General features: G+C 42.4%; 1 protein-coding gene across 24 annotated transcripts in view; it reads right to left on the bottom strand.

Moving 5' to 3' along the window:
* The window catches only part of macf1a (microtubule actin crosslinking factor 1a), a 441,796-nt gene that overhangs the window by 17,094 nt on the left and 402,645 nt on the right, over positions 1–22,057 (bottom strand). For all 24 annotated transcript variants that reach the window (XM_061897243.1, XM_061897250.1, XM_061897255.1 and 21 more), the window contains 23 exons: positions 19,772–19,997; positions 19,474–19,700; positions 19,270–19,392; positions 18,062–18,163; positions 17,423–17,524; positions 15,468–15,641; positions 14,887–15,042; positions 14,609–14,806; positions 11,555–11,683; positions 11,295–11,477; positions 11,061–11,216; positions 10,780–10,986; positions 8,932–9,051; positions 8,688–8,857; positions 8,452–8,611; positions 8,180–8,374; positions 6,218–6,490; positions 5,952–6,140; positions 5,767–5,878; positions 4,459–4,607; positions 4,225–4,387; positions 4,002–4,156; positions 3,834–3,908 (listed from right to left, as the gene is read on the bottom strand). In XM_061897243.1, the coding sequence (XP_061753227.1) occupies positions 3,834–3,908; positions 4,002–4,156; positions 4,225–4,387; positions 4,459–4,607; positions 5,767–5,878; positions 5,952–6,140; positions 6,218–6,490; positions 8,180–8,374; positions 8,452–8,611; positions 8,688–8,857; positions 8,932–9,051; positions 10,780–10,986; positions 11,061–11,216; positions 11,295–11,477; positions 11,555–11,683; positions 14,609–14,806; positions 14,887–15,042; positions 15,468–15,641; positions 17,423–17,524; positions 18,062–18,163; positions 19,270–19,392; positions 19,474–19,700; positions 19,772–19,997 (3,744 nt within the window). The remainder of the gene's footprint in view (positions 1–3,833; positions 3,909–4,001; positions 4,157–4,224; positions 4,388–4,458; positions 4,608–5,766; positions 5,879–5,951; positions 6,141–6,217; positions 6,491–8,179; positions 8,375–8,451; positions 8,612–8,687; positions 8,858–8,931; positions 9,052–10,779; positions 10,987–11,060; positions 11,217–11,294; positions 11,478–11,554; positions 11,684–14,608; positions 14,807–14,886; positions 15,043–15,467; positions 15,642–17,422; positions 17,525–18,061; positions 18,164–19,269; positions 19,393–19,473; positions 19,701–19,771; positions 19,998–22,057) is intronic.

Raw genomic sequence — 22,057 nt, 5'->3', positions numbered from 1 at the left:
TTCCAAAAACAATTTGAAATGTGGACTCGTCAGACCACAGAACACTTTTCCACTTTACAACAGTCCATCTTAGATGATCTTGGGCCCAGAGAAGCCGGCGGTGTTTCTGGATGTTGTTGATAAATGGCTTTTGCTTTGCATAGTAGAGCTTTAACTTGCACTTACAGATGGAGCGACAAACTGTATTCAGTGACAGTGGATTTCTGAAGTGTTCCTGAGCCCATGTGGTGATATCCTTTAGAGATTGATGTCGGTTTTTGATACAGTGCCGTCTGAGGGATCAAAGGTCACGGTCATTCAATGTTGGTTTCCGGCCATGCCGCTTACGTGGAGTGATTTCTCCAGTTTCTCTGAACCTTTTGATGACATTATGGACCGTAGATGTTGAAATCCCTAAATTTCTTGCAAATGCACTTTGAGAAACGTTGTTCTTAAACTGTTTGACTATTTTGTCACGCAGTTGTGGACAAAGGGGTGTACCTCGCCCCATCCTTTCTTGTGAAAGACTGAGCATTTTTTGGGAAGCTGTTTTTATACCCAATCATGGCACCCACCTGTTCCCAATTAGCCTGCACACCTGTGGGATGTTCCAAATAAGTGTTTGATGAGCATTTCTCAACTTTATCAGTATTTATTGCATCTTTTCCCAACTTCCTTGTCACGTGTTGCTGGCATTAAATTCTAAAGTTAATGATTATTTGCAAAAAAAAAAAAAAGTTTATCAGTTTTCAACATCAAATATGTTGTCTTTGTAGCATATTCAACTGAATATGGGTTGAAAAGGATTTGCCAATCATTGTATTCTGTTTATATTTACATCTAACACAATTTCCCAACTGTGGAAACAAGGTTTGTATGAGACAGCGACACTAAAAGCATGCGATGAGACCAGGAGGTAAATAATGACTTATGAGACATTGACATGAAAGCATGAGGGAAGACCACAAGATGAGCGCTTTTTTCCCTCATCTGATACCACGAGTTGAGACTTCATGGAGGAGGTATGAAGACCACGTGGCGAGAAGCGGACATGAGAAATGGTTGTGAAGTTAGCATGTTAGAAATACACTTACTAATATACCGTATTTTTCGGACTATAAGTCACAGTTTTTTTTCATAGTTTTACCGGGGGTGCGACTTATACTCAGGAGCGGCTTATGTGTGAAATTATTAACACATTACCGTAAAATATCAAATAATATTATTTAGCTCATTCCCGTAAGAGACTAGACGTATAAGATTTCATGGGATTTAGCGATTTGGAGTGACGGATTGTTTGGTAAACGTATAGCATGTTCTATATGTTATAGTTATTTGAATGACTCTTACCATAATATGTTAGGTTAACATACCAGGCACCTTCTCAGTTGGTTATTTATGCCTCATATAACGTACACTTATTCAGCCTGTTGTTCACTATTCTTCATTTATTTTAAATTGCCTTTCAAATGTCTATTCTTGGTGTTGGGCAGGGGTGTCCAAAGTGCAGCCGAGGGCCATTTGCGGCCCGCAGCTAATCGTTTACCGGCCCGCCACACATTTTGCCAAAATTGCAAAATTGATAGTATTGCAAAAATTAAAAAAAACATTTAAAAAAAGGGGAATGAGGTGAAATCTAATTAGAAAAAGTGGCAATGTTGACACAAAGCTGCCATGCGGGCAGTTTTTTTTTTTCCTTTTGTCTTTATTTTCTTATTTTTCCATTGCTCAAAAAAAAAGGTCCAAAAATCTATGTTATAATGAATTATTACTGAAAAATTATTACTTTAAAATGTTTTATTGCATATGTTGTGTGGTTGCCATATAAAAACATCAACGTTTTGACAAAAGAACATAAAACAAACAAAATAATAGTTCAAACTTAAAATCGACAGATATATTGGAAGTTGATCTTGAAATTTAAGTGTTAAAAGTAAAAAAATAATAAAAATGCATCACTTTGAGTGCGGAAGCTTTCGGACCTCAAATATATTTAGTAAGATTTTAATTAACTTTTCACCGTGATTGCTCAAAAATATTAAATAATTAAAATCAATGGTGTCCTGCATTATTGATCTTTGAGGGCTTTAATTGCTAAATGAAGGAACTCTCCTGAAGGAATCAATAAAGTACTATCTCTCTATCCATCGAAATACTGCATATTTCAGTTTTACTATAAAAAACTAAGTTGTCTTTGACAAAAAAGGCATAAAACCTTATTTGTTTTACTTCATATCAACCTCAACTTCATATAGAGATTTTACTGTAAGCATTAAATAAATAAAAAAATAAAAATAATTTTAGTTATTTTTAACATTTTAGTGACTGAGACCCTCTATGCTCCCCAGGAGCCCTAAGGATTAAAAAAAAAAATCCATATATTTTGTTATGGTTTGAAAATGAAAAATATCAAAATGGCCCGTATGCTTAAATTTTTCCGTGTGCGGCCCTCTGTGGAAAAAGTTTGGACACCCCTGGTGTTGGGTTTTATCAAATAAAATTCCACAAAAAATGCGACAAACTCCAGTGCGACATACCGTATTTCCTTGAATAGCCGCCGGGTATGTAATATGCGCATGCCTTGAATTACTGCCAGGTAAAACTCGCTCACCAGATTAATAAGCGCATGCTTACTTTAACTGCTGGGTCAAACTCGTGACGTCATTTTCAAAATGGCAGAGGAGGTTTTTTTTTTGCTTTTACTGTGTGTAAACCAGGGTTCTTGTTCCACAGCCATACAGATCACACTAATGGTTGTGATATAAAACAACTTTAATACTCTTACTAATATGCGCCACACTCTGTGAACCCACACCAAACACATTTCTGGAGAACATTGGCTCTGTAACACATTATAAACGCAACATAACACTTACCCCGAATGCAATGTATACATGACTCTTGGCTATATTATACACGCGCTAAAGTAAAAGTTAAATTAAAGTACCAATGATTGTCACACACACACTAGGTGTGGTGAAATTTGTCCTCTGCTTTTGACCCATCCCCTTGTTCACTCCCTGGGAGGTGAGGGGAGCAGTGGGTAGCAGCGGTGCCGCACCCCGGAATCATTTCTAGCAACAAGATCCCCCCCCTCGTGTGTCGGTTGAGGTGGGCGGGGTTGGGGGCGCGTGTACAATATAGCCAAGAGTCACGGATGCACGGCATTATGGGTAATACCTATGCTGCGTTTATAATGTGCCACAGAGCCAATGCTCTCCAGAAATGTGCTTGGTGAGGGTTCACAGAGTGTGGCGCGTATTATTAAGAGTTTTAATGTTGTTTATATCACAAACATCAGTGTAAAAGGTATGGCTTTTGACCAAGTATGCATTGCAATCTTGTATAAGAAGGAGCAAAATGCATGCGTCCTGCTGGCACTCAGACAGCGTGGTGTAAATAAAAGTGGGCGCGATGACATGCTGTAGAGCAGTGGTCCCCAACCACCGGGCCGCGGACGCAGAATAATTTTTTATTATTTTTTTTTTTTATCACACTCAATTTTTTACTGCATGCCATTGGTAAGCGCAGGGGTGAGAAGAGGTTTTAAAATTATTAGCGCCTGCTTACTTTTACCGCATGCTTTGAATAAGCGCAGGAGTGAGAAGAGGTTTTAAATTAAATAGCGCCCCGGCGGCTATTCAAGGAAATGCGGTACGTTTTTTTCCTTCATCATGCATTTTTGGCCGGTGCGACTTATACTCCGGAGCGACTTATACTCTGAAAAATACGGTAAACAACAAATCTATCAACATTTATTTCCTATTTCCGTCATTTCTATTACAGGCATTAGCTGCGGTCAATTAACTTTTATTCTATGCATAAAAATAACTGTTAAAGTGGGTGGAGCTTACCCGGTATTTGTTTTCCCCAATTTGTTCCACCTGGAACCTCTTGGCACATTTACACTGCGCCACCTGCCGAGTCACCTGGAGGGGTCACACACAAGAAGACACGTCGTTAAACATGGCATGGCGCCCCCCGCTGGACTGAATGTGCGTGACGGTCCGTCTTTGACTCACTTCGTCCTCTATCTTGTCTGCGTCCGTGGTGGGTCTGTAGGCGTCTTTGTTTGGGTGCAGGGCGGCGACAAACTCGTAATAGTCGATGTAACCGTCGCAGTCTCGGTCGAAGATGTCCGCCACCGCCGTCATCTCCAGCCTGCTGGTTGGGAACTCTGCAGAGGCAAAACCACGACACTTGACCACGGACTGCGCCGCACATTAAAGACCTGCGAGTACCCACTGGACGCCAGAATGCCGTCGATGAACTCCTGGCGCGTGATCTTCCCGTCTTGGTCCTTGTCGATGCGCCTGAAGAAGTCCATGACGCGAGACTTCTTGTGGTTCATCCAGCGCATGTACTTCTTCCTCCACACGTCAAAATCGAAGTTGGCGAACTCTTTGAGCTGCGGTCAAACGGAACGCGTGAGGAGAGGACTTCACTTGCAATGAAGGGAAGGAACCACGCAACGGATACCTCCTCCAGCCGGTCCAGGGCGTCGTTGAGTTTGCGCTGGCGGTCGAGCGCCAGCAGCCACACTTGCTGCCACCTGGCACACAGCTGGTTGAGTCGCGGGTTTGCTCCTGAAAGCTGCACGGCTGCCTGTTGCTGCTGCTGCTGCTTGCCTAGAAGGACAACCCGGGTCAGAACAAACATCTACAGTACACTGAGTCCTCCATTTATCAACTTCATTGGTTCTTGAACCAAAATGTTTGGAGAGTAACTAGGGCTGGGGGATATGGCCTTTTTTAAATATCTTATAATATTTTTAGGCCATGTCACGATACAACATATACAGCGGGGCAAAAAAGTATTCAGTCAGCCACCGATTGTGCAAGTTCTCCCACTTAAAATGATGACAGAGGTCTGTAATTTTCATCATAGGTACACTTCAGCTGTGAGAGACAGAATGTGGAAAAAAAATCCAGGAATTCACCTTGTAGGAATTTTAAGAAATTATTTGTAAATTGTGGTGGAAAATAAGTATTTGGTCAACCATTCAAAGCTCTCACTGATGGAAGGAGGTTTTAGCTCAAAATCTCACGACACATGGCCCCATTCATTCTTTCCTTAACACGGATCAATCGTCCTGTCCCCTTAGCAGAAAAACAGCCCCAAAGCATGATGTTTCCACAGTGTTCTTGGGATACAACTCGGTATTCTTCTTCCTCCAAACACGACGAGTTGAGTTTATACCAAAAAGTTCTATTTTAGTTTCATCTGACCACATGACATTCTCCTAATCCTCTGCTGTATCATCCATGTATCCATTTTGGTATAAACTCAACTCGTCGTGTTTGGAGGAAGAAGAATACTGAGTTGCATCCCAAGAACACCACACCTACTGTGAAGCATGGGGGTGGAAACATCATGCTTTGGGGCTGTTTTTCTACTCCTCCTTCCATCAGTGAGAGCTTTGAATGGTTGACCAAATACTTATTTTCCACCATAATTTACAAACAAATTCTTTAAAATTCCTACCATGTGAATTCCTGGATTTTTTTTCCACATTCTGTCTCTCACAGTTGAAGTGTACCTATGATGAAAATTAAAGACCTCTGTCATCATTTTAAGTGGGAGAACTTGCACAATCGGTGGCTGACTCAATACTTTTTGCCCCACTGTATGTAGAGTAAACTAACCTGGGAGGACTGTTTCCTGCCAAATAAATGCCCCCAATAATGCAAGAACATATTTCCACCTTAAATGTGAACGCAATGAGTAGTTTGGGTTATGTCAACAATCGCAAAAAAGCAGCAGTTTTATGAGAAGAAAGCGACTTACGTCCTCCTCTCCTCTCAGCCAGGCTGCTTGGCGCATCAGCGGGTTTCCTTTTGTAACTTTTGGTGACTTTGTCCACATCTGGCTGCTTCCTGGTCATCTCCTCCATGAACATCTGACACGAGAGGGGAAGAGACTTGTAGGGGCTGGCGTGGTTCTGACGCGCTGACATTTCAATGAGCGCTGACCTGATGCTCTGTGATGAGGTTTTTAAGCAGGGGGATGTCCTGAGGGAGCGCCTCCGTGTCTCTCTGGACCAGCGTGGTCTCGGCCCACTGGAGCCACGACAGCAGCTCCTCCAGCAAGTTGGCGTTGTTGAGCACCTCGGTCAGCGCCGCCTCCAGACGCTGCTCGTGCTGCTTGGCCCAGGTCAGGACCTGCGGAGCACAGGACCTTATTGAGAACTGAAGACAACCTTCAGGACGTCGAGGACACCCTCCCGAGGAGGTCTCACCTCCTCAAAGCGCGCCCTGATGATGGTGATCCAGTGCTTGATGGTGGTGATGGAGTCCGGGTGGCACAGGGTCAGGATGGCCTCGCCCATGCCCGCCGCCTTGTTGACCTCCGACCTCTTCTCCTCTACCGTTCCCATGAAGTCCCGATGCGTGTGCAGCAGCGCCTGCAGAGTCTCCGCCTCCTCTGGGAGGACGCCGCGGAAGCGCAGGCTTTGCTCGGCCTCAGAGAGCCACTCCAGGAGCAACTGCACCACCGTGCGGAACTCCTCCGCCTGATGGCGAGAATCACATTGTTTGGTTTTTACCAAGAGCTGCTAGGTTCTTGTTACTACAGGGGTGTCCAAAGTGTGGACTTGCGGCACATTTTAAAAATACGATTGAAACATTTTTAAAACGTAAAAAGTGATATAAAAGAGTAAACGGGTGAAATGTAACAAGAAAATGTTGCAATGTTTACTCTAATAACACAAAGCTGCCATGCAGGCTGTTTGAATCCAAATCAATGTCATTATGGATTATTGACATATTCAAGGCTCCAATTACGTCACATTAAATTTTCCACTTTGACATATTTTGGGGGGAAAATGTTGCATATTTTGTGTTTGCCGTATAAAAAACTGAGCTGTTTTTTAAAGAAGGGCCTAAAATAAACAAACAAAAAACAAACAACAATAAAACTTATAATTGACGGACAGATCTGAGGTTGATCTCGAGATTATTGTGTTAAAAGTAAACAGTAAAAAAAATTTATAATTTATTTTCTAACACTTTAATGAGTAGGACCCTTTTGGATCCCCCAAAATTTTAGTATGATTTGTTTTTAAGTGACATTGCTAAAAAAAATGTTTTAATTAAAATCAATGGTGTTATGAGTTATTGACCTTTATAATGCTCCAATTATTATATAATCTCAAATATTCTCCTTCAAAAATTTTGGGGTGAAAATATTGCATATTTTGTGATTTTTCCATTAAAAAAACTGTTTTTTTGTGACAAAAAGAGCATACAACTTAAATCTTTAAAATCCTTACATTGACAGATGGACCTAATGTTGATCTAGAGCAGTGGTTCTCAAATGGGGGTATGCGTACCCCTGGGGGTACTTGAAGTTATGCCAAGGGGTACGTGACATTTTTTAAAAAATATTCTAAAAATACTAACAATTCAAAAATCCTTTATAAATATATTTATTGAATAATACTTAAACAAAATATGAATGTAAGTTCATAAATTGTGAAAAAATATACAGCAATGCAATATTCAGTGTTGACAGCTAGATTTTTTTGTGGACATGTTCCATAAATATTGATGTTAAAGATTTATTTTTGTGAAGAAATGTTTAGAATTAAGTTCACAAATCCAGATGGATCTTTATTACAATCTCCAAAGAGCGCACTTTAAGTTGATGATTATTTCTATGTGTAGAAATCTTTATTTATAATTGAATCACTTGTTTATTTTTCAACAAGTTTTTAGTTATTTTTATATCTTTTTTCCCAAATAGTTCAAGAAAGACCACTACAAATGAGCAATATTTTGCACTGTTATACAATTTAATAAATCAGAAACTGATGACATAGTGCTGTATTTTACTTCTTTATCTGTTTTTTCAACCAAAAATGCTTTGCTCTGGTTAGGGGGTACTTGAATTAAAAAAAAATGTTCACAGGGGGTACATCACTGAAAAAAGGTTGAGAATCACTGATCTAGAGATTTAAAACTTGATTAATAATAAAAAAAATAATACTGAAAAATTACACATTTTAAACATTTTTTTTACCAAAACCCTTTGGGGTCCCTGAGAGGAGGCCGAAATGTGTATTTTTTATACATATATAGTATTGTTATTTTAAAATAAAAAATATCAAAATGGCCCCCACTTGCTTTGATTTTTCAGTGTGCGGCCCTCAGTGGATAAAGTTTGGACACCCCCGGGTTAATGGCATTGGTTCTTTCCGGACCTGTTTGAGGGCCAGCTGGAGGCGGGTCTGCTTTGTGACGGACAAAGCGCAAACAGTCTCCCAGCGGTTGCTGAGCTCCTGCAGCTGAACTTTGACCCAGGCCGTGTCGTCGCGGCCAGTCTCCATGAGGTCGCGGGCCGAGCGCCTCAGGGCCTGGACGCTGACGGTTCTCTTGCCCATCTCCTTCTGGAAAGCCTGGGGGGGACAGCAGGTTGCGTTAATGAGGCTCAGCTTCATGAGTCCTGTTGAAGTGACTGCAGCAGAGTACGCACCTTGTGTGTGTCCATGAGGTTGGACACCAGGTCCAGGTCGCCGTGCACGGGCTGATCTTCAGCCAGCTGCGGCTCAACTCGGTATAACCAGTCCACCAGAGCCTGGAGGGCTTCTGCAAACTGACCTGAGAACAGCAAAGCCTCCTCCAGCTTGTGTTGCCTGGTGGAGATAAAAAGATCTCACATCTGCTCCTGGAGCTCCATTGAATTACTGCAACGCCTTTCAGTGTCCTCACCTCTCCACACTCTTCCCACAGACCGTGTCCCACTTGTCGCGGACCTCCCCGACAAGGTGGTCCAGCTTCTGGCTGTCTTCTGCCAGCTGGGCTTTGTCCCGCATGGCTCTCCCGGACCTCACCGTGGTGTCGTAAACCGGCTGCTTTGAGCCAAGGGTTTTCTGGAACTCCTGCAGGACGAAGGCATGATTACATAACGAATGATGCAGAAGATGATGGAGCTCTGCATCAACCATCCTGGTACCTTATGTTTGAGCAGCTGCACTTTGATCTTGTCTGGCTCGTTGGGGATCTCCAGCTCAGAGTCCAGTCTATTCTCGGCTTCTTCCAGCCAGTCGGTCAGCTTCCTCCAGGCCTCGTGGAACTGAAGGTTGGATGTTGGCTGGTTATTTGGAGGATTTGACTTTGTGTATAAAGTCTAGCTTTGCGTATAAAGTCTAGCTTTGCTGCTCAGTACACTGCAAAAACTGAAATCTAAGTAAGATGAAATATCGAAAATAAGGTTGATATTTGTATATTTTCTGTCTGATAAGATAATTATTCTCACCAACCAGATTATATGTTAGAGTGTTTTACCTGTTTTAAGGGTTTTGTTTGTAAATGATCTCAGTAAGATATTAGTTTGTTGCTGAAATTTTATGACCTATATTGAGTAAAACATGCTTGAATCTAGAAAATCAACTGTTGCACAGCTGTGTCATCTACACTCAGAAGTATAAAACTACGTTTTTAAAGTAATCATTTCGTATTTCAAGCATGAAAAAAAAAATCGTGACTTTAAATGGGTTGTACTTGTATAGCGCTTTTCTACCTTCAAGGTACTCAAAGCGCTTTTGACACTACTTCCACATTTACCCATTCACACACTGATGGAGGGAGCTGCCATGCAAGGCGCTAACCAGCACCCATCAGGAGCAAGGGTGAAGTGTCTTGCTCAGGACACAACGGACGTGACGAGGTTGGTACTAGGTGGGGATTGAACCAGGGACCCTCGGGTTGCGCACGGCCACTCTCCCACTGCGCCACGCCGACAGAATCGTGACGCATATTAACTATTAACATATGACAGCCAAATGGACTTTGCGGTTTTATTTCAACAATAATAATACATTTTTTTAAAAAGCATTTTGCATTGAGTAAACATCTCAAAGTGCTATAGTGTATTGAAAAAATAACAAAAATAAAAAGATAATAAAAATAAAAATTAGAACAGCCTAATAGCTAGAACTTGTATGCATATATCTAAAAAAAAAAAAAAGGCTTTTTTAAAAAGAAGGGTTTTTAAGCCTTTTTTTAAAGTGTCCACAGTCTGTGGTCCCCTCAGGTGGTCAGGGAGAGCATTCCACAGACTTAAGAGCAGCCGATCAGAAAGTCCGGTCTCCCATTCTTCGTAGCTTTGTCCTATGAGGTTGGAGGAGATTAGCCTGTCCGGAGCGGAGATGTCGTGTGGAGGATTTAGGGGTGACTAGTTCTTTGAAGTAGAGAGAGGCATTTCCATTGAGTCACTGGCGGGTTAGTAGGGAGACTTTGTAATCAATCCCGAGTGGAACAGGAATCCAGTGAAGGGATTTGAGAATTGGTGTGATATGGTCGTGTTTCCGCACTCTCGTCAGGAGTAGGACACTTGTTATTAGTGAGAATATACTTATTTTCAGGTATTTTCCAGTTCACTAATGGTAAGGTAAGGTAAGGTAGTGTGGTAGGTAGGTAGGTAGGTAGATAGATAGATAGATAGTCCATCTATCAGATAGATAGATAGATAGATATAGATAGATAGATAGATAGATAAATAGGAAGATAGTCTATCTAATCTATCTATCTTATCTATCAGATAGATAGATGGATAAGATAGATAGATAGATAGATAGATAGATAGATAGATAGATAGATAGATATAGATATATAGATAGATATATAGATATATAGATGGATGGATAGTACTTTATTAACTAATTTTACTTATTTTGGAAAGTCTTGACCAGACAAATTTTTTGTTCTATTGGCAGATAATTTTGCTTAGCTCAAATAATATTACCCCTCAATTTTGTATTTTTTTTTCTTGTTTTTGAAAACTTGACTTTTTGCAGTGTACCTGCTTGGCCCGTTTGCGAGCCTCGTCCAAGTGCCGACCGCGGTCCAGCGACCTCTGGACCAGCTTGTCCCAGCGGGCCTGAACGCTCAGCAGAAGGTTCTTGATGAGCACCACGTCCTGCTTCAGGCTGGCGAAGCGGAGCTGGGAGCCGGCCTTCTCCAGGGCCAGAACCTGCTCTCTGTGGGTGTTCACCTCGTTGACAAAAACCTGGGCAGACGCAAGGTAAGGGATGAATCTGATCCGGGCCAAGTTCTTCAAAGTCGGAGCGTTCTCTGATCTACCTTGTGTTCATCGATCTGGAAAAGGACCGTGTCCAAGAGGAGGCTGGGGGGCTGGGCCATGTTCAGGGTCTGCTCGGCCTGGGTCAGCCAGTTAATGGTGTCCTGCAGGGAAGTCTGGAAGCTGGTGGCTAAGGCGAGAGCCTCGTCCACCTTTGCCTGCAGAGTTCAAGTAAATGGGAGTCTCTCCACAAGATTCTCAAGCAGCACGCTCCTCCTCAGGACGCACAAACTCACCCTACGATCGTCCATCTTGGTGTTGAGGCTGGCCCACTTGTTCTGCAGCATGGCCAGGTTCTGCTGGGTCTGGGTGGTTCCTGGCCCTGCGTCCTCTCCGCCACGAGCCAGCAGGATGGACTCTCCGGCGTCCAGCAGTCTGTGGTACTGGTCGGCACGCTGGGCCAGCTGGGCTTGGAGCTCCTGCAGGACAACCGAAGAAGAAGGTGAGTCGTGGCTCCAGAAGTTCATAAAGTTGAATTATTATGAGTAAAGGTTACCATGTGTTGCTCGAGCTGCTCTCTGGCTGTTTCGGGTAGTCCGCCTGTCGGCTTGGCAGCAGACAGCTGGCTCTCGGTGCGCCGCATCCACTGTAGGAACTCCTCCAGCTCTCCATGGAAACCCTCCGCCTGTCCACAAATATTCCATTAGTGCAATCAAAAACACTCTCCATGAGTCCCAACCCATTTCTCTCTAAGAGGTACTTGTATTCGTTGTGTATGTGACTTTTGCACACAGGTGACAAACCTGAGGCCCAGGGGCCAGGTCTGGCCCACTTTATCTTTTCTTACTAAATGTTCTTTGCATTTGGCAGAAAATTATATATAGATGGTCGAAAATTGAGCTGCTAGTTTTTTACCGTAAAATCCACGGTTGTTTTTGCGGTAACAGCAAAAAATATATGAATTTGCTTACGCAAGGGGGTGGAACAAAGGTATGGGTCAAATGCAGAGGGTGATTTCACCACACTTAGTGTGTGTGTATGTGACTATCAGAGGTACTTTAACTTTAACATTATCTTAGTGTCAACAGTAAAAAACTGGCAGTTCAGTTGCCAGAATAAAAAAAAAAACAGTGATACCGTTTTTCCTTTTACAGTAAAAAAACAAAAAACGCACCATAAATTTTACAGTGAAATTCCGTCAATTAAACCAGTGGTTCTCAACCTTTTTTCAGTGATGTACCCCGTGAACATTTTTTGAATTCAAGTACCCCCTAATCAGAGCAAAGCATTTTTTCGTTGAAAAAAAGAGATATACAGAAGTAAAATACTGCACTATGTCATCAGTTTCTGATTGATTAAATTGCATAACAGTGCAAAATATTGGTCATTTGTAGTGGTCTTTCTTGAACTATTTGGAAAAAAAGATATGAAAATAACTAAAAAGTTGTTGAAAAATAAACAAGTGATTCAATTATAAATAAAGATTTCTACACATAAAAGTAATCATCAACTTAAAATGCCCTCTTTGGGGATTGTAATAGAGATCCATCTGGATTCATGAACTTAATTCTAAACATTTCTTCACAAAAAAGAAATCTTTAACATCAATATTTATGGAACATGTCCACAAAAAATGTAGCTGTCAACACTGAATATTGCATTGTTGCATTTCTTTTCACAGTTTATGAACTTACATTCATATTTTGTTGAAGTATTATTCAATAAATATATTTATAAAGGATTTTTGAATTGCTATTTTTAGAAAATTTTAAAAAAATCTCACGTACCCCTTGGCATACCTTCAAGAACCACTGGTATAAACAGTAAAAAACTGGCAGTTCAGTTGCCCAAAAAAACAAACAAAAAAAACCAGTGGTACTGTTTTTCCTTTCACAGTAATATGTTGTAAAAAAAAAAAAAAAACAGAAACTACACCATCAATTTTACAGTAAAATTCTGTCAACTAAACTGCCAGTATTTCTTTACTGTAATAAAATAATGTTATAATTGATCCATTTACTGTATCCATCCATCCATTTTCTACCGCTTGTATCGTTCGGGGTCGCTGGTGCCTATCTCAGCTGCATTCGGGCGGAAGGCGGGGTGCACCCTGGACAAGTTTCCATCTCCGGAGTACCCGGAGGGAACCCACGCAGTCAAGGGGCGAACATGCAAACTTCACATAGAAAGATCCCGAGCCCGAGATTGAACCCAGGAGAATTCAGGACCTTCGTATTGTGAGGCACATGCACTAACCCCTGTTCCACCATGCTGCACCATTTACTGTAACATGTTGTAAAAAGAACTGTATATTTTACAGTATAATTCTAATAATGAGTTGCCTGTTTTTCACTGTAAAATCGACATATTTTTTTTGCAGTGTATGTAAATTTAACAGAAAAACATAAATCAAATAAATGCATAGGAAAATTCATATATCTTTTGCTGTTACAAGCGGCCTTCCGAGGGCAGTCATAACTGCGATGTGGCCCTCCATGAAAATTAGTTTCACACTCCTGCTTTAGAACAGTGGTTCTCAAATGGGGGTACGCGTACCCCTGGGGGTACTTGAAGGTATGCCAAGGGTTACGTGAGATTTTTTTTTTAATATTCTAAAAATAGCAACAATTAAAAAATCCTTTATAAATATATTTATTGAATAATACTTCAACAAAATATGAATGTAAGTTCATTAACTGTGAAAAAATACAACAATGCAATATTCAGTGTTGACAGCTAGATTTTTTGTGGACATGTTCCATAAATATTGATGTTAAAAATGTATTTTTTGTGAAGAAATGTTTAGAATTAAGTTGATGAATCCAGATGGATCTCTATTACAATCCCCAAAGAGGGCACTTTAAGTTGATGTTTACTTCTATGTGTAGAAATCTTTATAATTGAATCACTTGTTTTCAACAAGTTTTCGGTTATTTTTATATCTTTTTTTCCAAATAGTTCAAGAAAGACCACTACAAATGAGCAATATTTTGCACTGTTATGCAATTTAATAAATCAGAAACTGATGACATAGTGCTGTATTTTACTTCTTTCTCTCTTTTTTCAACCAAAAATGCTTTGCTCTGATTAGGGGGTACTTAAATTAAAAAAATGTTCACGGGGGGTACATCACTGAAAAAAGGTTGAGAACCACTGCTTCAGAAGATAGATGTCATCATTTTAACTGAGCTACTGTGTGGAACAATTTCCCTTGTGGATGTTTACTTCTATGTGTAGAAATCTTTATAATTGAATCACTTGTTTTCAACAAGTTTTTAGTTATTTTTATATCTTTTTTTCCAAATAGTTCAAGAAAGACCACTACAAATTAGCAATATTTTGCACTGTTATACAATTTAATAAATCAGAAACTGATGACATAGTGCTGTATTTTACTTCTTTATCTGTTTTTTTCAACCAAAAATGCTTTGCTCTGATTAGGGGGTACTTTAGTTAAAAAATAAATTCACAGGGGGTACATCACTGAAAAAAGGTTGAGAACCACTGCTTTAGAAGATAGAGGTCATCATTTTAACTGAGCTACTGTGTGGAACAATTTCCCTTGTGGATCATTAAAGTTTGTCTAAGTCTGAGATAGTGGCTGTGTTACCTGCTGTAAGGCAGCCTCCAACAGCTTCTGCCTCTCCTGGGTCTTGAGCAGCAGGTTCTGCCAACTGTGGTTCAGCTGATCCAGCTGATCTCTTAGGTGGCTTGCCTCGTCGCCAGGGGAGGACTCCAGGAGCTCGGCGGCGGCCGCGTTGACCGCCTCCACGGTGGCGTGATGGGACAGCACGTCGTTGCGCAAAACCTGGTCGAGGCAGAACGACTCATGCTGAAAATGCGGCTTAAAGACGAGCGTGGGCCATAAGGAATAGGCGCGGGACGTACGTGGTGTTTGGCCAGTTCAATCTCGATGGCTTTGGGGTCGGAGCTGACCGGGCGCTGCGTGTCCAGGGTGGCGTACGTGTGGCTCAGCCAGGCCTGCAGCTCGGACAGGGCATGCTGGAACTGACCCAGAGCCAGCAGGGCGGCTTCCAGCTTGTGCTAAAGTGGGACGAGACCACGGCGAAGACATCAAAAACAGCGGCTCAAGTAAAATCATCTGTTTGCGATGTGTACATACATCAGTATCAGACACCTGTGTCTAGTTCAGACCTGGGCAAAATCAAGGCTCGGGGGCCACATGCGCCCTGTTAAGCTTTTCAATTTGGCCCACCGGACATTATCAAATTTCTTTTTTAGAGCTTTAAGATGGAAAGTGTAGGTGCCATTATGATGTGCACTCATGTTTTCTAATGACCATATGTCTTGAATTATACAACACATTTCAATGGTTCAAATCTGCGCTTTTGCATGATATTTCAGTGAGTAGTGTTGTCCTGATACCAATATCATTTTGATACTTTTTGGCACTTTGACCGCTGGAGGTCAACGACAGGAGGAGATCAAACAAGGGCACAGATAGATACCTGTCTTTGGGTGATTTTCTCCCCCAGGTTGTCCCAGAGATGTCGGAGCTCTGTCAACGGCTCCTGGATCATGTCTCTGTCCGTCTGGTCTGACACTTTCTTGAGCAGCAGCTCCCCCTGGTGGCAGAGCTTCTCCATGTCGATCTGCTGCTGGTAAACGTCCACTTTGTACTGCTGCTTGGCGCCAAGACACAGTTCAGTTATACATGTATTCATTTTATTATATGTGTTTTTATTTATTTATTTACAAACCCCATTTCCATATGAGTTGGGAAATCGTGTTAGATGTAAATATAAACGGAATACAATGATTTGCAAATACTTTTCAACCCATCTGGATGTTGATAAATGGCTTTCGCTTTGCATGGTAGAGCTTTAACTTGCGCTTACAGATGTAGCTGTATTTAGTGACAATGGTTTTCTGAAGTGTTCCTGAGCCCATGTGGTAATATCCTTTAGAGATTGATGTCATTTTTTGATACAGATCGAAGGTCACGGTCATTCAATGTTGGTTTCCGGCCATGCCGCTTACGTGGAGTGATTTCTCCAGATTCTCTGAACCTTTTGATGATTTTATGGACCGTAGATGTTGAAATCCCTAAATTTCTTGCAATTGGACTTTGAGAAACGTTGTTCTTAAACTGTTTGACTATTTGCTCACGCAGTTGTGGACAAAGGGGTGTACCTCGCCCCATCCTTTCTTGTGAAAGACTGAGCATTTTTTGGGAAGCTGTTTTTATACCCAATCATGGCACCCACCTGTTCCCAATTAACTTGCACACCAGTGTGATGTTCCAAATAAGTGTTTGATGAGCATTCCTCAACTTTATCAGTATTTATTGCCACCTTTCCCAAATTCTTTGTCACGTGTGGCTGGCATCAAGTTCTAAAGGAAATGATTATTTGCAAAAAAAAAATTTTTTATCAGTTAGAACAGGGGTGCCCACACTTTTTCTGCAGGCGAGCTACTTTTCAATTGACCAACTCGAGGGGATCTACCTTATTTATATATATCATTTATGTTTATTTATTTATGAAAGAGACATTTTTGTAAACAAGTTAAATGTGTTTAATGATAATACAAGCATGTGTAACACATATAGATGTCTTTCTTTCACAAAGACAAGAATATAAGTTGGTGTATTACCTGATTCTGATGACTTGCATTGATTGGAATCATTTTCAAATGGAGGAGAAAAAAAGTTGTCCTTTCTGTACAATACCACATGAAAGTGGCTGGTTTTTGGCATCTAATTCATCCAGCTTCCATACACTTTACAAGAAAAACATTGGCAGCAAATTCCGTAGCTTGCCTGATTGACATTCACGGCCCCCGAGGGTCTTGTGAGATGACGCTGGCGGCTGCCAGTTCATTATTATGAAAAAATGACAGAGAGGAAGGCGAGAAACACTTTTTATTTCAACAGACTTTCGCGCCGTCCCTTCCGTCAAAACTCTAAAGGCCGACTGCACATTTCCTATCTTCACAATAAAAGCCCTGCTTCATGCTGCCTGCGCTAACAAAATAAGAGTCTCGGAAAGCTGGCGTGCACAAGTGATGTGCACGCCAGCTTTCTGAGGGATCGCTTGTGCACGCCAGTTTTCCGAGACTCTGTATTTAGTTAGCATCTTGGTGAAGATTGATGATCACTAATGTTTAGGTCTATTTTTTTTAAAAGCCTGGCTGGAGATCGACTGACATACCCCCCGCGGTCGACTGGTAGCTCGCGATCGACGTAATGGGCACCCCTGAGTTAGAACATCAAATATGTTGTCTTTGTAGCATATTCAACTGAATATGGGTTGAAAAGGATTTGCAAATCATTGTATTCTGTTTATATTTACATCTAACACAATTTCCCAACTCATATGGAAACGGGTTTCGTATGTATTTACAAAACACAACTGTAGAAAAAAAATCAAAATCAAAAACATGTGTAAAAGATCATGCCGACCTTAAGCTCTTCGATTTGATGTTTGACTGTACCCAGGTCAGTTCCCACAGTTGACATGTCGCACAGTTTGATCACTGCATTGTCCAGGTAGTCAAACATTGACTGAAAAAGAAGCACAATGGTCAGCCACCTTGAAAATAACGAAACATACCGTATTATACTCCGGAGCGACTTATGTGGGAAATTATTAACACATTACCGTAAAATATCAAATACTTTTATTTAGCTCATTCACGTAAGAGACTAGACGTATAAGATTTCATGGGATTTAGCGATTAGGAGTGACAGATTGTTTGGTAAACGTATAGCATGTTCTATATGTTATAGTTATTTGAATGACTCTTACCATCATATGTTAGGTTAACATACCAGGCACCTTCTCTGTTGGTTATTTATGGCTCATATAACGTACACTTATTCAGCCTGTTGTTCACTATTCTTTGTTTTAAATTGCCTTTCAAATGTCTATTCTCGGTGTTGGGTTTTATCAAATAAATATCCCCCAAAAATGCGACTTATACTCCAATGCGACTTATATATGTTTTCCCCCTTCTTTATTATGCATTTTCGGCAGGTGCAACTTATACTCCGGAGCGACTTATACTCTGAAAAATGCGGTAACAAGAGTGTCTCTCTCACCTGTAGTGCATCCTGGTACTGCACCGAGGCGCTCATGGCCTCGTCAAGCCTCTCCATCCTCTCTCGCCAGGTGCGGTCCAGGCTCTCCCAGGCACCGTTCATCTAAAAGCGTGGTGGGGAAAGCAGAGAGGTCATCACAAGGTGCCGTTTATTGTTAGGCAGTGCCGTCTTCAAATACCGTATTTCCTTGAATTGCCGCAGGGCATATAGTATGAGCCTGCCTTGAATTACTGCCGGGTCAAACTCGCTTCGCAAAATAATTAGCGCATGCTTAGTATTACCGCCTGGTCGAACTCGTGATGTCATGAGTGACACTCCCCCTGTCATCATTTTCAAAATGAAGGAGGCTGATTTCAATACCGGTAATTTGAAATCGCATAAAGGGAAGAAGATTTAGAGCTATTCAGTAGGATTTAAGGTCCAAGCTTACATCACACTCAAATTTTTACTGCATACCTTTGGTAAGTGTCAGAGTGAGAAGAGGTTTTAAAATAGTTATGGCATGCTTACTTTTACCGCATGCCTTTGGTAAGTGCAGGAGTGAGAAGAGGTTTTAAATTAATTAGCGCCGCAGCGGCAATTCAAGGAAATACAGTAACCAAATGTAAACAATCAAATGTATTTCTAATGTATATACCATATTTTTTGGACTATAAGTCACGTTTTTTTTTGTAGTTTGGCCGGGGGTGAGACTTGGCCAAACGATAAAAAAATATATATATATATATGTATATATATATATACAATTTATTTTTGTTTTTTTGTTTGTTTTGGCCGGGTCTCACCCCTAAGACTGCGACTTATAGTCCGAAAAATACAGTACTTGTTCTTATGCTATCTAAACTCCCTATGTTCTCTGCTCGCTGTACATATCCAACTAAGTTTCAATGTCCATTTCTCTGATGATGCAATTGTTGATGACTAAAGTGCTGATACCAACCAAACCCTCGCCATCCCACCCCCTGATTGTAAATAATGTTAACAATTCAATGTATATACTATGATGATTAACCTGTGTGATGACTGTATTATGCTGATAGTATATATTTGTACCATGAATTGATTAACGTGGACCCCGACTTAAACAAGTTGAAAAACTTATTCGGGTGTTACCATTTAGTGGTCAATTGTACGGAATATGTACTGAACTGTGCAATCTACTAATAAAAGTTTCAATCAATCAATGCTGTCCTTTGAACAAACTTCACCTCATCAATGGTCTTCTTGACTTCAGGTTTCTCAGTTTCTCCGCAGGCAAAGATGAGGTCAGCCCCGAGGGTCCTGACAAACTCCAGCTCCTCCCTCAGGCCATCCGTCTCCGCCTTGATCGCCTAGACGAGGACCAGAATTACCTAGGTGATTTCATCGGAAGTGTTCGTCGAACCATTTCACTTCGACTTTGCTCTCTGCACCTCTGCTGCCTCGATCTGTTGTTTGATGAGCGAAGGGTCCACGCCGGGGTCCTCCAGGTCCTTCACAATGTCCTGGGAGTCTCGCAGCGTGCTCAGCAGTGCCGCCACATCCGCCCAGAACTTGCCGGCCAGATCCAGGACGTCGTTGAGTTTGCTCTCCCTCTCCTCGGCCCGCTGACGGATCTCATCCCACAGCGAGCGCAGCCGCAGCAGGCGGGAGTGCACGGCTGACGCGGGAGAGGAAATTGTTTTCGGTCTGCGGAAATGCTGGCTTATTTTTGGCCGTGCGGGCACTCACCGTGGGCGGCGGGGTCGTCGTGGGCGGCCCGGCCGATGAGTTCCTCTCCTCGGGCGCAGAGGGCGGAGAAACTGGGCAGGAGTTTGTCCAGCTCCAGACCTTGAGCCCGGTGCTCCGCCAGCTGCTCCCGGATCTTATCGACCTCCGCCGCCACGGGAGGAGGCTGACGCAATCGCTGCACGGCCGCCTCCAGGGTCTCCAGCAGGGGGTCCATTTTGTCGTGGAACTGCAGACGCAGGATGGAGTTACAGGAACATAAGATGTAGCAACCAGCAGAGGGCGCACCTAATCCCAGCCCTCGTTTTTATTTTTTAAAAAGGCTTTCATCGGGTTGTATAAGTAAAACTCATCCAGGGTCACACACACGGGTACTGGGTCCATTCTAGAAGGATTCAAGGGAAGTCAAAGTAAAAAAGGGAAATATTGACTGACAGGCCGGTCAAGGCTAGTCTGAAATTAATTCTAGCAATATTGATACACGTACGTAAACATTCCATAAATGCTCCAATTTAAGCCTCAATTCAATTATTTTAAAGTCAGCAAACAGCTTTTAAATTCATTATTTCTACAGCTGTAGAATATTCTTGTCAATAACCATGTGGTCCAAGAGTCTTTATTATAGCTTAAAATATCATTTTCCATCCATCCATCCGTCTTCTTCCGCTTATCTAAGGTGGGGTCGCGGGGGCAGCAGCCTAAGCAGGGAAGCCCAGCCTTCCCTCTCCCCAGCCACTTCGTCGAGCTCCTCCCGGGGGATCCCAAGACGGTCCCAGGCCAGCCGGGAGACATAGTCTTCCCAACGGGTCCTAGGTCTTCCCCGTGGCCTTCTACCGGTTGGACGTGCCCTAAACACCTCCCAATGGGAGGCGTTCAGGTGGCATCCTGACCAGATGCCCGAACCCCCTCATCTGGTTCCTCTCCATGTGGAGGAGCAGCGGCTTTACTTTGAGCTTCTCACCCTATCTCTAAGGGAAAGGCCCGCCACCCGGCGGAAGAAACTCATTTAGGCCGCTTGTACCCGTGATCTTGTCCTTAATGTCATAACCCAAAGCTCATGACCATAGGTGAGGATGGGAACGTAGATGGACCGGTAAATTGCGAGCTTTGCCTTCCGGCTCAGCTCCTTCTTCACCACAACGGATCGATACAGTGTCCGCATTACTGAATACGCCGCACCGATCCGCCTGTCGATCTCACGATCCACTCTTCCTTCCCTCACTCGTGAACAAGACTCCTAGGTACTTGAACTCCTCCACTTGGGGCAAGATCTCCTCCCCAACCCGGAAATGGCACTCCACCCTTTTCCGGGCGAGAACCATGGACTCGGACTTGGAGGTGCTGATTCCCATCCTGGTCGCTTCACACTCGGCTGCGAACCGATCCAGTGAGAGCTGAAGATCCCGGCCAGATGAAGCCATCAGGACCACATCATCTGCAAAAAGTAGAGACCTAATCCTGCAGCCACCAAACCGGATCCCCTAAACGCCTTGACTGGGCCTAGAAATTCTGTCCATAACAGTTATGAACATAATCGGTGACAAAGGACAGCCTTGGCAGAGTCCAACCCTCACTGGAAACGTGTCCGACTTACTGCCGGCAATGCGGACCAAGCTCTGACACTGATCATACAGGGAGCGGACCGCCACAATCAGACAGTCCGATACCCCATACTCTCTGAGCACTCCCCACAGGACTTCCCGAGGGACACGGTCGAATGCCTTCTCCAAGTCCACAAAGCACATGTAGACTGGTTGGGCAAACTCCCATGCACCCTCAAGGACCCTGCCGAGAGTATAGAGCTGGTCCACAGTTCCACATATCATTCCAAAATATAATTTTGTATATACTGAATGTACATTCTGGACTCCAGTTATGGTCTCCTTCCATCAAACACCCTGTCCATTTTGGGCTTTAGTTTAATGTCCCGGCTGTTGGTGGAGCATTTATGGTACGGACATAGTCAATTATATTTCAGAGGTCACTCAGGTTTGATAGACACATGACTTGCTTCAATTTTCAAAGCATTTTTACATAAATTGTGAACATAACGTAATTTCCAAACATTTTCCAAACGCTTTGTACCTAGTGGCTTATACAACGATGCGGCTAATTGACAGCTTTTTTCCCCACGTTTACAAGCTTCATGCTGCCAATAAATTTTGCCTTGTCACATTAAACCAATAAAATTGCTGAACAGGTCACGGTGAAATCCTTCTCAAAAAATGGCGGAATGCGCAGAGCAACTTTTGCTTTTCCTCAATTATTTTTCTGATAGTGTCATGTCTT

The sequence above is a fragment of the Nerophis ophidion genome, linkage group LG04 (genome assembly GCF_033978795.1).
Source record: "Nerophis ophidion isolate RoL-2023_Sa linkage group LG04, RoL_Noph_v1.0, whole genome shotgun sequence".
NCBI classification, from domain to species: domain Eukaryota; kingdom Metazoa; phylum Chordata; class Actinopteri; order Syngnathiformes; family Syngnathidae; genus Nerophis; species Nerophis ophidion.
This window is presented reverse-complemented; position numbering and strand designations above follow the sequence as displayed.